Here is a 17,320-nt window from a genome sequence, read left to right on the forward strand (position 1 = left end):
TCTTAAAACGCCAAAGTCTTAGCCATTTTCCTGGGGAAGAGGCGAGGGATAGGGGATGAGTGTCGGCGCCACGGTAGTGGAATGTACGCCATCTCGGCTATGGCTATCAAATCAACAACGTCAATCGTGCGTCAATCGGACTTTGGTCTCACCCCAGAGTTCATCTCGGGCCGGAATGTTTTATCCATACTAACAAGTCACCGTCCGTGTCTCTTGACACTTTTTATATGGCATGCGCCCCCGCTTGAATGTCACAGGTCGTGGTCAGGAGTCAAGGGAGGATGTCTGATACGAGATTTATCTAGTAGCCTTCTCATGCGATGGTGACGGACCGGCTGGCTCGGAATGGACTCCGACAGAGGACAAACTTTAAGAAAATTTCCTGTTCTCACATTGGCAAAAGTATTTGGATGATCAATCGCCTCAACCATCTACATTAGCATTAAGTCTTTACCTAATAACAATCTTCGCCGGAACTTGGGTAAGATTGAGTGTTCCTCTCCACAAGCGAGCTTACAGACGACCAGGGCGAACGCAGCCTGGACAGCGCCCATCCTACCGATCGTAGTCATGTGGCACGCGATACCAACAATACTGGTAGTGAGTTCATGTTGTCACCCGATTCAAGTAAGATTACTTAGCTAAGGCACAGCTGCAAGGCTGTCCTAGCTTTAGTCATCCTTCAAACCCAGTATGCAGAGAAATCCAGTCATCGCCCATCACCTTGACGCTTCCTCAAGGTGCTTCCGCTAAGCTCTGAGACAATGACATTAATGTGTGACAATGGTCCAAATTATGTACAACACCATGATCTCCACTGGGTGCCCTCGACTCACTACACTATTCTCCTGGTGAAGGCACCATCGCTGACCTCGAAACCACCTCGACACCCAGATCGCTCAGCCGGCGGTCCCAAGCGCAGAACCTACAGAGATTTCGCTTCAAGAGACCACGTCTTAGTCGGGGTTGGCACGACGGAGACGGCCGCTCACTTCCTCTCCCTGACGTGCACCTTCATCTTCATATCGTGCCTCGGCCTAGCCTCCATACCAACCATCTGGAAAGCCAAATCGCCCACCTTGTGATCGATATCCATATAATCGACCCTCTGCGTAGTCCCATTCACAATTGTCTCGAAATCGAACCACCGCACCGTGAGCAACAACATGATGCGCAGCTCATCCATGGCCAAATCCTGCGCAATACACGCCCTGGGCCCGCGCTCAAACGGCCGCCACGCAAAGCGGTGCATATCCTTGGCGTCCTCGCCCAGGAACCGGTCGGGTCGGAAACTCTTGCTGTCCTCGCCCCAGACTTTCGGGTCCATGTGCGTCGAGTGCGCGCAGGGGATGACCATGAGGTTCTTGACGGGCCAGCGGCGGCCGTTCCACTCGAGGTGCGTGGTTCCGGGCGGGGCTTGGCGGATGGTGAAGCCGATAGGGAAGAAGCGGAGCGTCTCCTTGATGACGGCGTTGGTGAAGTCCATGTCGTTTGTCTTTTGCGGGTTCGCGATGAGCATCTCGACGGTGGTGTCGAGGTCCGGGGAGAAGTGCTCGTCGTGCTCGGCGCGGAGGCGGGCGACGACGTCCGGGTAGAGGGAGAGGAACATTGTGACCCAGGTGAAGGTATCGGTGGTGGTGCCGTGGCCTCCGAGGAGGAGGGCCTTGAGGCTGGTTTGGTTGTTAGCAAGAATGAACGTGTGATGCGCGAGAAAAGAATTGACTAACTTGGTAACAGCGGTGTCGATGAATTCGTCGTCGAGACCCATGCCCGGTCCGCTCTGGATTCTGTCCAGGACGATGCGGTCCAAGACACTCTTGACCTGTCGTCGCGAAGGCAACTCCTTCTCGTCCTGCAGGATGCGCAACCTCTCCTTCATCTCCTTAGCCAAGGTATCCCTAACGCGATCCTTGAGCGCCTGCAACTTCTGCTGCGCCTTGCGCTTCTTCCATGGGTTGCGGGTGCCGATGAAGGTGGTGGCGGGGTTAATCGAGTTTCGCAAATCCTCAAGCAGTGGCGAACCAGACCTCTGGGCCTCGAGAGAGACACCAAACACAATCTTGCCGACAACGTCAAAGATGGTCTTGGCCGACTCCTCCTCCATGTTGAACGACTCGCCCTTGGCAGCAAACGCGCGGAGGCGCTCGTGGAAGATGAGGACCTGCTCGGCAATCATGCCGGCCATGGGCTTGACGTAGGTGGGCGTGAAGCCGGAGCCGACCATGCGGTGGTTGTACTTCCAGCGGTCGCCGTTGGAGGCGGCGATGCTGTCCTTGCCGGTGAAGGGGCGGAGGAACTGCTCGATGGTGGGGTGCTTGGGGTAGGGATTCGTGGTGAGGACGAGCTGGGCGGCGTCCGGGTCGGTGATGATGACCTGGGACTCGACAAAGGGCCACATGTCGACGTAGAAGATTCCGCCGAGGTTGTACTTTTGCGCCATGATGGTATAGATGTGCTGGGGGTGGGTGAAGAGCGGGAGGGTGGCTGCCAGCTCTTCCCAGATGATTGTGTGCGCCCAGATCCATGAGTGCTTTGGCGGTTGAGGCTATTGTGAGAAGACACCAACAGAGTCAGCATTGTGGCTTTCGTGAGCTGCACGCTTTGCGCCTGTCTGCATGGTCGCTGGCGCAGGACGTGACGGAGTGAGTTGAGAATGAAGCTCTTACCAATCCTCTGAATCTGGTTCTCATGTACACGGCCTTGAAAGCCCAGTACACGGCCGTGGCGAGAGCCACGCTGGCCGCGATGAGCCAGTTGGAAACGCCAAACATCGTGAGCCTCAAAGCTTGGGGGGTATCGCCAAGCTATTTCCCGATAAGATGACAAAAGGGAGGGGAAGAAAACGAAACAAAAAAGGGACGAAAGAACTCTTGCTGCCCACACGCGCAGTACAAAAGAAGAGAAAAAACTACGGAGTGAAGGAGATGGCGGGGTATTAGGGTCAATTCTCATCTACGACCTACCAATCCTAGGCTCTACGTAATGTCACATTCGGGGCAGAATAACCAGAGGAAAAATGCCTCTCTCTCTCTCACTCACTCAGACTTTTTTTTTTTCTTCAGCAAGCGGGGGTCTGTAGGTTTGGTCCTTTTTGATGTGATCGTCCTCCCGCCAGCGCGTCTTGCTGGGGGGAGGGGGTGTGCGATGCGTGAAGATGGTTGCATCCTTTGTTGAACGGTGGGGTCGAGAGGATCAGATTAGATGATCTGATAAGATGATTGAAAGAGATCAGTGATCCCGGATTGGATGAGTTCAGAACGGCCGACATGGGTGGGAAGGGGAGGGCGTGAGATGAGTAAAAAGGCCACGCAGGAACTACAGGAAGTTCCCGGAATTGGTTCCATGTCGTGATGACTGAGGGGGCGTGGATGGTGGTCAGAAACGCCGTGGGCCCCAGTTTCAATGGCTTCAAGTTGTTTAGCGCGGGTTTGCAAGCTTTTCGCGGCGGACTCGACCAGTCAACGTGCGGAGGATTCAGTTTTGTTTTGTCAACGGTCCGGTCCGCTCATCGGCACTGAGATTCAGTGACGATGCGGCGTTGCTTCGTCTCTTCATACAGCCACCTGAAGCTGCTAGGTGCGTGTGATGATACGCCCATGTCGAGAGCACTGCAAAAGATTTCTTCATCGACTTTTACGGTTGCTGGATTTTGCACTTCCGCGGCCAGTTACTAATGTTGATGCTGGCTGAATGGTACGTTGTATCCATTATGTTTTTGCGTGCAGAGAGCTAGGCGGAATGTGGGTGGGAGTCCGCCGATGCGTGGCCGATGACCCAGGAACCTTCAAGGATTCGAAAAAGGTTCAACCGTGAGATGGTGCGCCTAGCTTTCATCGACCTCCTTGAAGTATCGTGGGCAGGCTTCTTCCTGGCCTCACGGAGGGAGCTTTTCAAATCCGACCGCAACTGAGACTCAAGAGTGCCGAAGCTTCAATGCCTGGCAATGAAGCTAGATGCCAGACTCAATGACGGAGAATTCTGTGAACCTCACTCTCAGAGACAATCCACCACCACATAATCCACATCCCGCCGGTGGGATAGGTCCACAGGGCCTTGGCTGGGCTGCTGAATTGCGTCTTCTCCATCGCGACGGGGAGTCAGCGGGGAGTCAACACGAGCTTCAAAGCCAATAAATGCATGCTGCAGTTCAGTAGTTGTACCACTTACTATGCATAGCAATTCAAGATTTTCGTACAGAGTAAGTAGGCCAACATCGGCATCTTCCCGCGACTGTAAAGCGATCTTTTGCGATTCTGGCTGCTTACAGCATGAACTTTGGGCGACCCCCAGAGGAGTAAAAGCGAATTCGTACTCAGTGCGCGAGGTGGGGAAGAAGAAGAAGAGAAAAAAATACCACTTAAGACGAACCCCTGCTTCTTCAGCAGATGCTAAGCTTTCTAGGACAGCGGCACGGCGGCTACGATCTTGACAGCACCAACAAAGTTGAGCATTTCCACTGATGGAACAGGCTGGCGCATGTGAATACTGTGTTGGTAGGTAAGTAGGTACCTTGCTTCATGCATTAGTAACTGACGGCAAAACGTCAGCTATCTACCGTGAAACCCCAATTACATAAGGTACTTGCTTATGTAATCTCAACGTTCCATGAGAAATCGAAAACTTTCGACTCATAAGCCATCAAAAGACATCAACTGGTCTAAACAAAAGGCAAAAGTTCCGAAACCGAGAATCGAACTCGGGGCTATGCCTAACCTCTCAAGGGAATGAGAGGGCATCATGTTGGCCACTACACCATATCGGATGTTGATGTCAGGTGGTCAAAGATTGAGGCTCGAGTATTCTGTGTGCTGAGGGTGGAGCTGGTGCTGGGCTTACCCTAGGTCTCCTTCCCCCAAGGATAGTGCTAGTGACGGCGTGTCAGGAAAGCGGCTAGCCGCATCGTCTGCTCTGTCATGTTCTCTTTCAGGTTGGAAATGGAGACCGGACACGAAAAACAAGTCGAGGACGAGGGAAAGAGAAGGACGAGAATTAGCTGTCCTCCGTGCCAGAGCTCCAAGGTGGATGCACAGCTTACTAGACGGAGATCTCCAGATCTTCTTCACGGACAACAGAAGCGGCGTAATAACGCACGCAATCGGCTCCGGACAAATCTTGTTCAACGGACAACCGGTGCGCGCCAAGTGCCGTTGCCTATCGTCCTCGACCATATGTGAGGACGCCAAGGCAACATTCGATGTAGCCAAGAAATGCATCATGCATGGCTGCTTTGCCTCGCTGAGCATGCATCGCGTTCTCATCTCATGTTCAAAGCGGGCGCCATCCGCATCACAAAGCCGCCCATCTCATCGGCATGGGCCGTAGTTCGACTCGACCAAACTTTCATTGGACAAAAACCAACAAGTCCGTCCCGAAACAAAAGGATTATGACAAGAACGAGATTCGAACTCGCGCGTGTTTCCACACCAGCAGGATCAGATTTAACCTGAAGCTGGCGCCTTAGACCGCTCGGCCATCTTGCCATGAAGCAAATTGCGGAAGCGGGTTGGGACCCGCTGCGGAGTGAGGCCCGAACAGAGGGTCTCAAGACGACGCGGCGGAGCCGACTCCGTAAGCATTGACTAGCAGTGCACAAGGGAGCAAACGACGAGTACTCGAGAAAACAGAGCGAATGAATTGCGTTGCTAAAAGGTATCTTGGTTGAAATCAAAACCGGCTAGAATGGTGGTATCATCGGATCCTCTGATATTGCGTCAACGCCCATCCCTGTACGTTCATCCCGTGTGTCTCCCACCAAGCTTAACTTTCCGTGTTATCCTTATTGGACTTGTGTGTAGAACCTTTGTCGAGGAGTTGCGTAAAACCGACCCGCTTAGGCAGTCTTCTTGCCGGTAGCGACCTGTCGACCTTGCGAGGTGTACCGGACGTAGGCATAGCCGCCGGCCGCGATGACGCCAATGATGACGAAGTTGCCTGTTGGTAAAGGAGATCAGCAACAAGACGACGAACAGCTGCATTGGTGATGTGGGACTTACTTAAGACAAACTTTCCGAGTCCGCCAACGACATCGATTGCGCCTTGGAATACGTCGGTAATGAGGTTGACGAGACCGGTGAAGAAGCCGATGATGGTGTTGAAGATGGTCTGCAGAACGTGATAGAAGGCGTTGAAGATGGAGGAGAGGAGCTCGTAGATGCTACTAAACAGATCCTGGATTGCGTTGGAGACGGCCATGGTGACGGTTGTGATAGTGTTGTGGTTTTGGTATTGTTGGAGTGTCTGGTTTGGAGCGAGCTTGGAAGTCTGGATGCGATCGGGCAAAGGTGAATAAATGAGAGCTTCAGATTTGGCTCCAACAGCTCAAGAGGTCGATTGAAAACTGGCCGCACCGTTAGCTTTAAGAAAGGAGCCCACGCGGACGACAAACAACGTCCTTGTGACGCGATGGGCGCTGCCGCCTGAGACTTGGCTAACCCCAAGCGAACCAAAGCGGCGGGTTGGCGCAGGCAGGAGCCGACGCCAGTAACTGCCATGTGTGGTGAGAATTGTCGCCTGTGACGTCGGCATCGTGACGTCACCAGCCACACAGGCAATCACACAACGTTGTTCCAGCCACGCACCTTCCCATTCGTGCCATTCTCACCAGTAACAGTTGGGCAGCAGGAGCAGGTACGTACTCCGTGCACCATACCTGCCACAGGAAGGAGGATAGAGCGGAGGGGTTCGTCCGGGCGGGAAGGAAAGGGGAAGGGAACCGATATTGTCTCTCGCTTGTGGCTGCCGTCATCACGCATTCAAGCCACCTTTTACCCACGTGCCCCTGTCTCCTCATCCAGGACATGCTAAGAAAGGGAGGAGGCGTTTGTACGGCCAGGAGCCCCGAGCACCTCAATTACTTCATGTTTGTTTTCCACATCGTACGGTATGCATCGTTCCCGGTTGTTAGTGATATAGAGCTGTACCCTACACCGATCGTTCTCGGGGGATAGCAAGTTGAGAATCCAGCGACTCAGACCTCGTTGGATGTACGGCCTTATACTAAGCACCTAGAGGTGATTCCGCAGTTCGGAATCCATGAGCTTTCTACGCCATCCCTAGTCCTCTGATCGACCAAAACTTGGGCGAAGCCATTCTCGTTACAGCGCGCTGCATTGGCTGAAATCAAATAGTTCAGAGGGGACCAGCTGTCATATCGATGCCTGTGCGACAAGTTCAAAGATTGTACTTGGATATTTGTCTATGTGCCATATGTTTCAATCTTTATACATAAACAACATGAGTCGCCTTCTTCCATCATAGAAGAAACATCTATCAAACCAATATCCCAAGCCAAAAAAAAAGAGCTCCTTAGTTGGCGGCGCAGTTGTGAGGGTTGCCAGTACCGTCAGCCTTCTCCTTGGCTCCAATACCGCAAAACTTGAGATCCTTGGTGTAGTACACACGCATGGGACCAGGGCGGTTGGTAGTCCCCTTCTTGGCGTTAAAGTCGTAGCGCTTGCCGTCTGCCAGGACAGGGAGCTCGTAGACGGTGCCGGAGCATCCCGAGGCAAATGTCATCACATTGCCCCTGTTGTCAAACGGCTTGGGGTATCCGCTGGAGCCTGCGGTGGTCTTGGCTTCGCGGAGGTATCCGATGGATGTGTCGTATTTGACTGTTCCGTACAGGGCGCCGTCGTTCTTGGCTCCTGCCTTGCAGGTGTAGGACTATTGAGAATTGGTTAGTTTTGATGCGATTTAGAGATGGTGGGCAGGAAGACTATGGAGTAATTACCTGGCCGGACTGACGAGTCTCGATGGTGCCGTCTTCGCCCAAAAGGGGGGTCGGGCTGGCGATGCTGGCGGTAGCAGCAAGAAGAGTGAGGATGTAAGTGTAAGAAACCATCTTGACGGATTGATGTTACTAAAAGTGATTTGCGAAGTGAGTGTGAGAAACGGTTGAATGTTTTCAAGTTGTAAAAGAGTGTAAAAGGCTTTGAAGTACCATTGGATGAGGAGCGAGCTTGAGATTTCATCATTTTGACGGTGCAAGACGACGCTATTTATCCCATGAAGTTGAGTACTTGTTGTTTCTTCTCTTCTAGGCCTCCAAGATGTCTCGAGGGAACTTGTCAGCCATGTTCCCGGTCTAGCCGAGTGAACATGGTCTATGCTCACACTTCGTTGCGAGTCAGTGACGCATCAATGTACGGCCGCCAATATGATCTGCTTAGGTATATCTCAGAGACCTAATTATATTCTTACCCAACTTTGGCTACAGTCGGGACAGAATAAGATGAGCTTCGATGTATCATGTAGACCATGAACTCAATCACGATATAGCCTAGCCTCAATATACTCAACTTTCAGACAGACTATGCCAACTTACTTTCACAACTAGACATGAACACGACTCTTCGCATCTCTTGTTACCAGACATACATGATAAGTCATAAATTCTCCATAAGGTGTTAGAAACTGCTAAGATATTTGCTGGTATTGAAGACAAGTTGATACTTGCGTGCATCTCAATCTTTGATGGCTAGATGCCGGCATGCAATGGGGCCGAAGCTCTTGTGCAACATCGAAGGAGTGAAGGATCCCAAAGTAGCATTCAGCCATCTCACTTCGGGCCTACATATTCCCTGACGAGCTGACTCACACCTTCAAAGCATCAATATGTGAGTGAAAGACAACAAGGTCATTTGTGAAAGATCCTGAATGACTGACAAGTGAGTTGCCCTATTCCTACGCCATAATACATCGGCTAGACGTGCCGAACGAGCGTGTGTGATGGCTCCGCCGGTCAGCACCAGGTCATTTTTACGAGACATTGACATTGCCAATCATGGAATCGTATGTTCGCCGAGTGTTCATGGCTATCTCCACCAAATGTAACCTTGCAGCGAGCGGGTCCATGCCTCCATAGCCGGCCTGGACGATGCGTTCTCTGAGTCTAAAACAACAAACACCGTCTCTGTTATCCAAGTATGCCAAGCTACAAGTCATCATCTCATTAGTCGTAATAGAGCACTCTAGGGCTCGCCTGAAATCCGGAACGAGCGGAAGTCTAAGTGTTGATATTGCTTCTAGGTATGTTGCCAACGTAATAGCATGTCAAATAGCTCAAACTTCAACGTCAGCTTGGTAACAAACTCCAGATAGACTAGAAAGCCGGGGTATCTGTAGATCATGGTTCTAAGAAAGGCAGAAAAATCGAACGACCTCATTCTTCTGCCTAGATATCTCCTCCTTCGGACGATTCGAACATCATGCTTGGCACGGGACCGGGCATTGCCATCACCCCTTTTATTGACAGCAAGGTTCATAGGACGACCAAGTATAGCTAACATACCCCAAACAAATCACGTCTTTAGACTTTGCTAAACTTTGGTTGCCTAGCAGAAAACGAGCTCTGGGCGTCTGAAGTTCATGGTGCACCGGCGCCCCGGCACGGGTTGACGGCATGGCGCCGTTTGAGGGGAAAAGGCGGGGACCCCCTTTTAGGGCTGTGCAGGGCGCCGACGGGGACGCCGGGCCCCGAAACACGGCCCCCCATCCTGGCACGCACTGCGGCCTGGAGGCGCCATCCCTGGGGCCTGAAGAGGCCTGGCGACTTTCCCTTTCCAGAAGCCGGGCTTTTATTTATGGGCTAGGGGGTGAACTCTAATTAAAAGTGTTCGCCGGATGACGGCAGCTTTACTTGAACTACCAAAAGTCGATGCAACTGTCAGTCACCCCGACGACCCAATTGACACGTTGTCAAGCAGTAAATTCAACGATATCTGGAAGAAGAAACCTTTCTTTACAGCTGCACTTCAATCCAGCAAGTAACAAACGGTCAATTGCAAAGTCATCCTATCTCACAACCAACAATGGCGACAGTGCATGTCCAACTAGAAGACCCCGGTGCGCCTCCCTTCGCCGCCAGAGTCGTCGAGATACTCAATTTGGTCTTCGGCTCGAATAATACTATCTCAGCGGAAAAGGCCGCCGCGGCAATAAACTCGCTTTTCATTTCGGATTACGAAGAACATGGCACAGCAGGTTCTTTCCTCTGGTGGTTCTGGGACCTCATGCACGATCTAGCCCGCCAGATCCCCTACGACCGGCGTGAGCAAGATCAGCTGGCGGCAGTCATCGAGGCGCTCACCGGTCTTCCAACCAAAAGCGTAATTCTGGGCGAAGAATGGGGAGGTGCAGGTGACAGCTCGGTCGATGTGTGGAAGAGCCTAACCATCTTCGCGAATACCTTCAACGAGACGCTCAGTGACGGTAAGATCACGCCCCCGATTCCGATCTTGCGACGACCTTTGAGATTCCCTCCCTCCATAGATCACTTGCTGAAATGAGACCGCCAGGTGATTCAAGAGCTCCCAGTGAAGAAGCAAGAAAAGATCGCCAGGTGAACCTGCAAGCTTACGCAGCCCGAGTCGCAGGCCTAGGCCTCGTCCCCCTAGAAACAAACGCCATCTGGGCGCTCGTAGACGCTCTAGAAGGCACCGTCAAGCCCGTTCGCGGCGCTCCAGACGAGATCGACTCAGATCCAGCCGCCGTAGAGGATATCACACACAAGACACGTATCGCCGCAGCCTGGATGATCCACGCCGGCCACCTCTTACACGGGCGCAATGAGGTGGTGAGCGGGGCAACAGCTGGACCCCTGTGGAAGCTCGATAAGAAGGAAGCTGTGAAGTTGAGGCGCAAGTTCAAGGGGACTGATGGGCTTTGTGCCGAGCGGTGGCAGCTGTGGAAGGAGAGGTTTGCGGTTATTCGAGATGCTGAGGGGCTTGATGAGGGGGCGCGGAGGGATGCTGGCGATGCTTACACAGCAATGGAGAAGATTGAGAAGAGATTGTAGGTATTAGTTGAAATCCATTGCATGACCGAGGATAAGACACTGCCGTCTCTTGTTTGGGTCCCCTCAACTCTCTTACCACTCTAAGGGTATATTCTTCCATGCAGTGATGTATATGAGCTTCGATAATCGTCTTTGAGGTAGCGTTACCGGATTCATCCCCCGTGTTCCCAGGAAGTTCGTAAAAGCCTTTTCGGCTTTAGCTCTTACACACCGAGATCTCACGTATCACATTCCTCATGTTGCCTCCTCGATCCTCCGACAACCTCTCTACCAGGGTGTCCCGATCCTTCGGATCGCTGCCGGGGTAGCCACCTTCCCCATCCCGACTTAGTCTGGTCGCCAGCTTACAGCCAAGACTCTACGGATCCCTCTTCATCTTCAACCTCTCTCCAAAACGGTTTGATGGATTCAAGCCACGGCCTTGGGTCCTTCTGATTCTGCTCTGGCGCAGGATTTGAAGGATGAGAAAAGATAGGGGACCTGGATGAAGTTGAACTCCCTGGTACGGGCGTAAGTTTCAACAGCTAGGATGCGTCTGAGGAAAGCAGGTTCTGGTATTCATACAAAACCATGTGCCGTTCACCTCACCGAGCTGATTGATGTCAACCACAACGTCGCCTACCCAATCCCTCACTTCCGTTCATCGACCGAACGTAGCCTCATCCGCCAACATTCTGCCCATAGCAATAACAAAATGAAAGCCGCCATCATCCTCTCCGCTTTTGCTACCCTCCTCGCCGGCGTCAACGCCGTTGCCATGAGTGAGAACCAGCACGTCGTAAGGGCACTCGTAAGCAAACCCATCTTCATAGAACAATCCAAGTCAATGAATGCTAATTTATACCTGGTACAGATTGAGGCTCGCTGCCATTGCGACGGCACCTGCTGCAATGGCTATTGGTGCACCGACACCGATGTTGGAACTTGCTGTAACGACGTGCCTTGCTAGGTTCTCCGAGTTGAATGAAAGAGAGAGACGACAGATGTGGTCTGCTCGTATACACTGCCGTCGGTCCATCTCTAGCTAGAACGTAGTTGTAAATTGCTCACGCGACGAATGGTCAAGCCTGTGAAATTACAGTGATCTCCTGTCATCGCAAAGCGATGTCTCTCCATCTCGACTTGTCAAACAACATCGTTCATCAACAAAGAAACCAGTGCTTTCTGACCCCGGACCGGGACGGTGAACCCACGAAACGGCGTCAGCCTATCTCAAGTATCTTGAACCTACTACGGCAATTCAGTCGCGTTCTCGGGAAGCCCAACACTCCGCCCATCATAAGCCAACCTCCACCGCCCACTCTCCCAAACATCCCAATCCCCCGCCCTCCCAGCATCCCCATTCAACCTCAAAGCCCTTACCCTCCAGAAATACGAACCAGGCGGCACATACTTCCTATTCTCCTCTGACCCATCCCAGACCCACCAACTCGACGGCGCAGCCCAATTCCCCGCACTACCCCTAAACGTCCCAGCCAATACATCCTCGCCCGTCTCGGCGCTGACTAGGTCGTAGGTATACTCCCGGCTCGCCGTGACAAACACCTTCCGGAACCCGGGGAAGCCGAGGTCGCAGGTGACCGGCCACGCTGGCTTCGGGATGGTTCCGTTGAAGAGGCATGTGAAGAGGGTATCGGGCGGTACTTCCGTGTCGACTTGTGTGTCGGTGTTGACTTTGACGAGATGCGATGCGTTGGGGTTGATCATTGGGATATCGACCAAAGGCGTGCCGAAGCCGGTGTATGGAACCGTGAGCGTGTTCGCCTCAGATGCAGAGGACACGATCTCGATGTAGCCTCCAAAGAAGATACCCCTAGACGTCGCTGGAAGCGATGGGTTGGACCGGACAGAAACCGAGATGGATATAGATCTGCCCGGGGCAAGCTCCACCTCTGCCGGCGAGATATCCACGTCCGCATACACCGGATGCCCTTCCGCACCAGACAAGCCGTACGGATCCGTCTCGCTCAGGATATACCCCGACGCCGCACCCAGGTGTCTCAACTCGTACTTCAACGTCTCCGTCCCCGTATTCTTCAGACTCAACGTCAGGGCTTCGGGCCGATGCGCTGTGTCATTGAAGTCCAAACTCGAAATATTTACCAACGAAGCGGTGTGAACAGCATCCCACGCATCAACAAGTCCACCACCCTGACTGAAAACCGGCGCCAGAAACTCCTTCCTCTGCCTTGCATCATCAATGAACCGCACCGGCTTCGCAGTCGACGCCACCACCGCGAGAATTTGCTGCGGATCGTAGTCTGGATGCCGTTCCTTCACCAGGGCGTACACGCCCACGGCAAACGGATTCGACATGCTCGTCCCGCCGACAACAGCTACACCGCCATACCTCGGCAGGAACGTACTGAGGATATTCTCCCCCGGCGTGATGAAGGACGGGTAACTCTTGCCCTCGGGCGTCGGACCCCAGCTAGAGAACCCGGAGACGAAACCACCCGAAATATCATTGTCTCTGTATAACACCTCCTCATGCGCCTCGGAGATATTCGAGGGGACGGAGATCCGTACAGAGGAGCCGTTTGAAAGTAGGCTTGCGAGGAAAAGTCCATCCTCGTTGGAGATCCGAGCAATGCCCTTGTAATCCCTGGAATACTCCGCAAACCCAGGCCGCCACTGCATTCCATCAACGACTGAAGCCGACGCAGGTTGATACCGCAACACGTACGGAATCCCCAACCCAAGCGCGAGCCGAGTTGACGTATTCCCCGGACTCAACCAGCAATGATCTTCCTCAATGAGCATAATGGTATGCGCCGGGTCGGCGGGAGGAACAAAGCCCCCCGGCGCGGGGTTACACCCCTCTGGCAACCCTTCCGCAGGGCCTGGACTCCATAGAGTGAGGTTATTCCCAGCAGGAAAGTTGGCAGGAAACTGTGGCGCGTAACGAACAAAGCCGGCATCATCGCCAGATGTGAAGTTGGCTCGCCACGTGTAATACGGCGTCGCAGAATTATCCGCCGACCCGATCGCCGCAGCACCACGGGCGTTGGCGGGTGATCCGCCCGTGAACAAACCCGGCCCGGCATTCCCAGACGCAACCGTCACCGCCGTCCCATTTGCAACAGCCTGGCTGACCAAACGAGCAACGGGTTCTAGCAGATTAACCGAACAATGTCAGCTTCGGTATCACTCAGAATCTGGGCAGATTCCCGTGTAACGCTGCGCACTCACCCTCTTCAAAAGCAAGCCCGATCCCATACCCAATCATGATAAGATCAACCCCCTTGCTACTAGCACTCTCAATGGCAGCCATCAAATCATCCAACCCACCCGGCGCAGCACCTTCACACGGATCAAGTCCATACAGTTCAACCGTCACATTCGGCGCCACGCCTACTACCCCAAACTTTCTTTCCTCGCTTTCGGCGGCAATGATACCCAGAACATGCGTCCCGTGCAAGAAGTTGATGCAATTATCACCTCTAAAGTTGAAGGCATCCTCGACGTAGTTGTAGTTATATGTAACTCGTGTCTGAGAGAGCCCAGGGGATGCAAGATCGAAGCCCGTGTCGATTACTGCGATGTTTATGCCGTTCCCGAGGGTGCCTTCGGCGTGGAGGCGGGATACACCTGTGTCGTTGTGTGTTGGGAGGGTGGGTGATTCGTACAACCCGCTGTTGGCGGCGGTGGTGGTGGCCTGTCGTTTGACTATGTGTGTTGTTTCCCCTGGGAGAGCTCCATGTTGTTGTTGGGGACGTTGCTGTCCGCGTTGAGGCGTTTGATGACTCCGCGAAGCGAAAGAAGCCTTCTTTACAACGTCTAGGGATTGAATCATAGGCAGTATTTCGCTCCGGACTATTTCCCTATCTCCCTCGCATGACAAGCCAAACGAGAAGCCGCGAAAGAATGAGGAACTAAATGTGTGACGGCGTGTAAATATGCATTCGTGCTCGAATAAGCGTTGTTCTATGATGTTGAAAACAATGTCTGGATTCTGGAAGGGCAGGTGAGTCTCATGAGACAAGTTGATACATTTTACATTTGATATCTTACCTGTTGCGCGCGTTCAGTCAGTTCTACCAGAACGATCCTCGGGACCTCGTTGGTAATATTAGTTTGCTCAACGATGGCCAGCGCAAAGGCCACCGCGAGGTGAAGCAAGATGACCAAGAACCTCATATTCGGAACGAGTGACTGAGACAATACGAAGAGAGGCAGAGCCCGTTGTAGATTAGGTAGCCGATGAAGCTGTCTTTTGTAGTTCGCTCGATATAGGAGGACGTGGGTAGAGTGAGGACGGACTTGAGAAATACCCCACGCGTCCCGCGGACGCTATGTAGAACCCCCTGACTGCCGAGAAAACCATCAAAACTCTATGAAGAAGATTAATTGAAAGCAACATGGATATGCCACTCCCGAGAGATTGTGTCTCGATAATCCGGGCTTTTCAAGGCTCCGTCTAAGTAGGGATGTAGGTGGGACACTACAAGGGGTGATCAGGGGATTGGCTACTACGTAGCAGCGGATATGAGTGATAATATTGAGCCAAAACTTTGATGCAGCAATGATAGATAAAGATAATATTTGTGCCAATCTTTGGCGTATTGGCAGGCTACGCTGTAATATGAAGTGGTAAACCGAAAAGTGATCTAATGGAGAAATCCAACGCTTGCTCTATCGATTTCTTTGTGCAGCAACAATCCTAATACCTGAGGTATGCATCGTAACCCATTCGATGAATGGGATCAGTCTCAAAAGGAAGTCAGTAACGACGGACATTATGTCGTCTTTCTCGTAGTCGTATGGATCAGTCCGACTCGGCCGAAGCCTCTGGCTGGACCCGCTCCTCCGACAGCTTCGGGTTTCTCAACGCAAAAGCAAAGCCAACCATAGGCACGCAGATGCACAGTCCAGCAATGCACAGAAGCCTTTGCACACCGCGATAGCTGTCAATGATAGCGTCTCTGATCTCTCCGCCGACCGGATAATCTTCGATGGTGGAGAATGGCGAGTTGTAGACCAGCGCCGCCAGGGTTTTGTTCGGCTGGAACTCGAGGTTAGACTCGAGAGAGGGGTAGAGAAGTTGCGTCCACATGGCTCCCGACAGACAGTTTCCGAGAGCGCTTCCGACGTTGAAGATGGCGAGGTAGAGACTCGTAACGACGGCAACGTGCTCCCGATCGGACGACGCTTGGATGGAGGCCTGTGTTGGGTACGCAAACAGACCACCCGCCAGACCCATAATGATTTGGCCGGCAATAAGACCAGACTGTGAAGCAGAAGAAGCTCCCCCGGGGTATAATATGAGAAGACCAAAGGAGGCCGTGAAAATGCAAGCGCCAGTGATGATGATGCCCTTAAGTCTTCGAATCCTATAAATGACGACGCCCATCAAGACCCCGCTAAAAACGCCAAAGAAGGAGAAGAATGACAAGATGCGAGTGGCCGTCTCAATAGGAAAGTCGAAGGCCACGACAAGAACGGTGTACAAATAGTTCCCCTGCGTCGACCAAGCAAAGTTGAGAAGACTGCGGACGGCCAGGGCGGACCAAACGCCACGATCTTTGAGGAGACGGAAGGGAATGAGTGGAACTTGAGCGTAGCGGCGCTCCCAGAAGATGAAGGCCGGGATGCAAAGCAGCCCAAAGGCGAGCGGAATGATGATTCCCGGGCTCTTCCAGTGGCTCACAGTTCCTCCCGCCAAAGTCAGAGGTGCCAGGGTGAAGGAGAAGGCGGCAATGAGAACAGTAAGGCCGACGGCATCGAGTTGATGGAAGAGGTCGACGGTAGCCTTCTTCGACTCGGCATGACGATCAGCCTTTCGCGAGCGCTGGCCAAAGGTGTAGAGGCTAGTGAGGAGTGGGATGGAGCAGATGGGCAGGATGATAGCCCACATTCCAATGCCCCACCGCCATGATGTGACTCGCAAGACGGCCGAGGTGACGTTGCCGCTGATCCAGGTGTTGAATACGAAGGGGATAGCCGGGATATAACTGAAGAAGACTCGAGATCGCATCGACGAGAAGTCGGCCACGAGGACCTCTAGAAGGAGGACGATGCATGTCCAGCCAATCTGGTACAGAACGGCACCGAGGCAGAAGACTTCCACCGAAGACGCACTAGCCTCGAGTGCGGTACCGACAACATAGAAGAGGATGGAGGCGGCGATGGTTTCGAAGCGGCCGTAAATATCGGCGACCTTGGCCGCAGTGGGCTGCGATGCCACGGCGATAACACTCCGCAGCACGTTGATGGTTGAGTGGGATGAGTGTAGGTTGAGGCTTGACGTGGCGTAGGGCTGGTATGTTCCCCGCACCTGGCTGTCGAGGCCATAGGCGTAGCCGACCAGGAAGATCCCGACAAAAAGCCAGACGCGCTCGGCACTGCTGATCTGGTTCGCGACGGTATCGGAGTGTGCGACGCCGCCTGAGGGCGCATCATGAGAGTGGAGGGTTGCGTCGGCTTGGCTCGGTGCTCCGACGGTGAGGTCGGACTCGAGGAGCGGCGAGGTCTCGCCGCCCGGGGAAGGGCGGCGCTTCGACCATAGTTTCGACATATCTCTGC

At 53.1% G+C, this 17,320-nt stretch overlaps 7 protein-coding genes across 7 annotated transcripts; 2 read left to right on the forward strand and 5 right to left on the reverse strand.

The window, feature by feature from the left end:
• Positions 1 to 988: 988 nt before the first annotated feature.
• On the reverse strand, positions 989 to 2,771 carry CPAR01_09604 (cytochrome P450; the record flags this gene model as incomplete). The annotated part of the gene is made up of 3 exons (XM_060493869.1): positions 989 to 1,670; positions 1,728 to 2,545; positions 2,667 to 2,771. The coding sequence occupies 3 exons, from the start codon at positions 2,769 to 2,771 to the stop codon at positions 989 to 991; spliced, it is 1,605 nt and encodes a 534-aa protein (XP_060347999.1).
• Positions 2,772 to 5,830: 3,059 nt separating this feature from the next.
• Positions 5,831 to 6,525, reverse strand: CPAR01_09605 (uncharacterized protein; the record flags this gene model as incomplete). The annotated part of the gene is made up of 3 exons (XM_060493870.1): positions 5,831 to 5,931; positions 5,994 to 6,296; positions 6,348 to 6,525. The coding sequence occupies 3 exons, from the start codon at positions 6,523 to 6,525 to the stop codon at positions 5,831 to 5,833; spliced, it is 582 nt and encodes a 193-aa protein (XP_060348000.1).
• Positions 6,526 to 7,305: 780 nt separating this feature from the next.
• Positions 7,306 to 7,840, reverse strand: CPAR01_09606 (uncharacterized protein; the record flags this gene model as incomplete). Its single annotated transcript, XM_060493871.1, has 2 exons — positions 7,306 to 7,662; positions 7,730 to 7,840. 2 exons carry the CDS (start codon positions 7,838 to 7,840, stop codon positions 7,306 to 7,308), a joined length of 468 nt encoding a protein of 155 aa, XP_060348001.1.
• A 1,969-nt stretch (positions 7,841 to 9,809) lies between these two features.
• On the forward strand, positions 9,810 to 10,795 carry CPAR01_09607 (uncharacterized protein; the record flags this gene model as incomplete). The annotated part of the gene is made up of 2 exons (XM_060493872.1): positions 9,810 to 10,209; positions 10,296 to 10,795. The coding sequence occupies 2 exons, from the start codon at positions 9,810 to 9,812 to the stop codon at positions 10,793 to 10,795; spliced, it is 900 nt and encodes a 299-aa protein (XP_060348002.1).
• Positions 10,796 to 11,203: 408 nt separating this feature from the next.
• CPAR01_09608 (serine endopeptidase) lies at positions 11,204 to 14,935 on the reverse strand (the record flags this gene model as incomplete). The annotated part of the gene is made up of 6 exons (XM_060493873.1): positions 11,204 to 11,346; positions 11,444 to 11,599; positions 11,678 to 11,819; positions 12,158 to 13,908; positions 13,988 to 14,750; positions 14,810 to 14,935. The coding sequence occupies 6 exons, from the start codon at positions 14,933 to 14,935 to the stop codon at positions 11,204 to 11,206; spliced, it is 3,081 nt and encodes a 1,026-aa protein (XP_060348003.1).
• On the forward strand, positions 11,490 to 11,744 carry CPAR01_09609 (uncharacterized protein; the record flags this gene model as incomplete). The annotated part of the gene is made up of 2 exons (XM_060493874.1): positions 11,490 to 11,585; positions 11,649 to 11,744. 2 exons carry the CDS (start codon positions 11,490 to 11,492, stop codon positions 11,742 to 11,744), a joined length of 192 nt encoding a protein of 63 aa, XP_060348004.1.
• Positions 14,936 to 15,563: 628 nt separating the features above from the next.
• Positions 15,564 to 17,312, reverse strand: CPAR01_09610 (major facilitator superfamily transporter; the record flags this gene model as incomplete). The annotated part of the gene is made up of 1 exon (XM_060493875.1): positions 15,564 to 17,312. One exon carries the CDS (start codon positions 17,310 to 17,312, stop codon positions 15,564 to 15,566), a length of 1,749 nt encoding a protein of 582 aa, XP_060348005.1.
• Between the last annotated feature and the right edge of the window lie 8 nt (positions 17,313 to 17,320).

Source organism: Colletotrichum paranaense (assembly GCF_030867605.1).
Source record: "Colletotrichum paranaense strain IMI 384185 chromosome Unknown Scaffold_7.1, whole genome shotgun sequence".
In the NCBI taxonomy this organism is placed as follows: domain Eukaryota; kingdom Fungi; phylum Ascomycota; class Sordariomycetes; order Glomerellales; family Glomerellaceae; genus Colletotrichum; species Colletotrichum paranaense.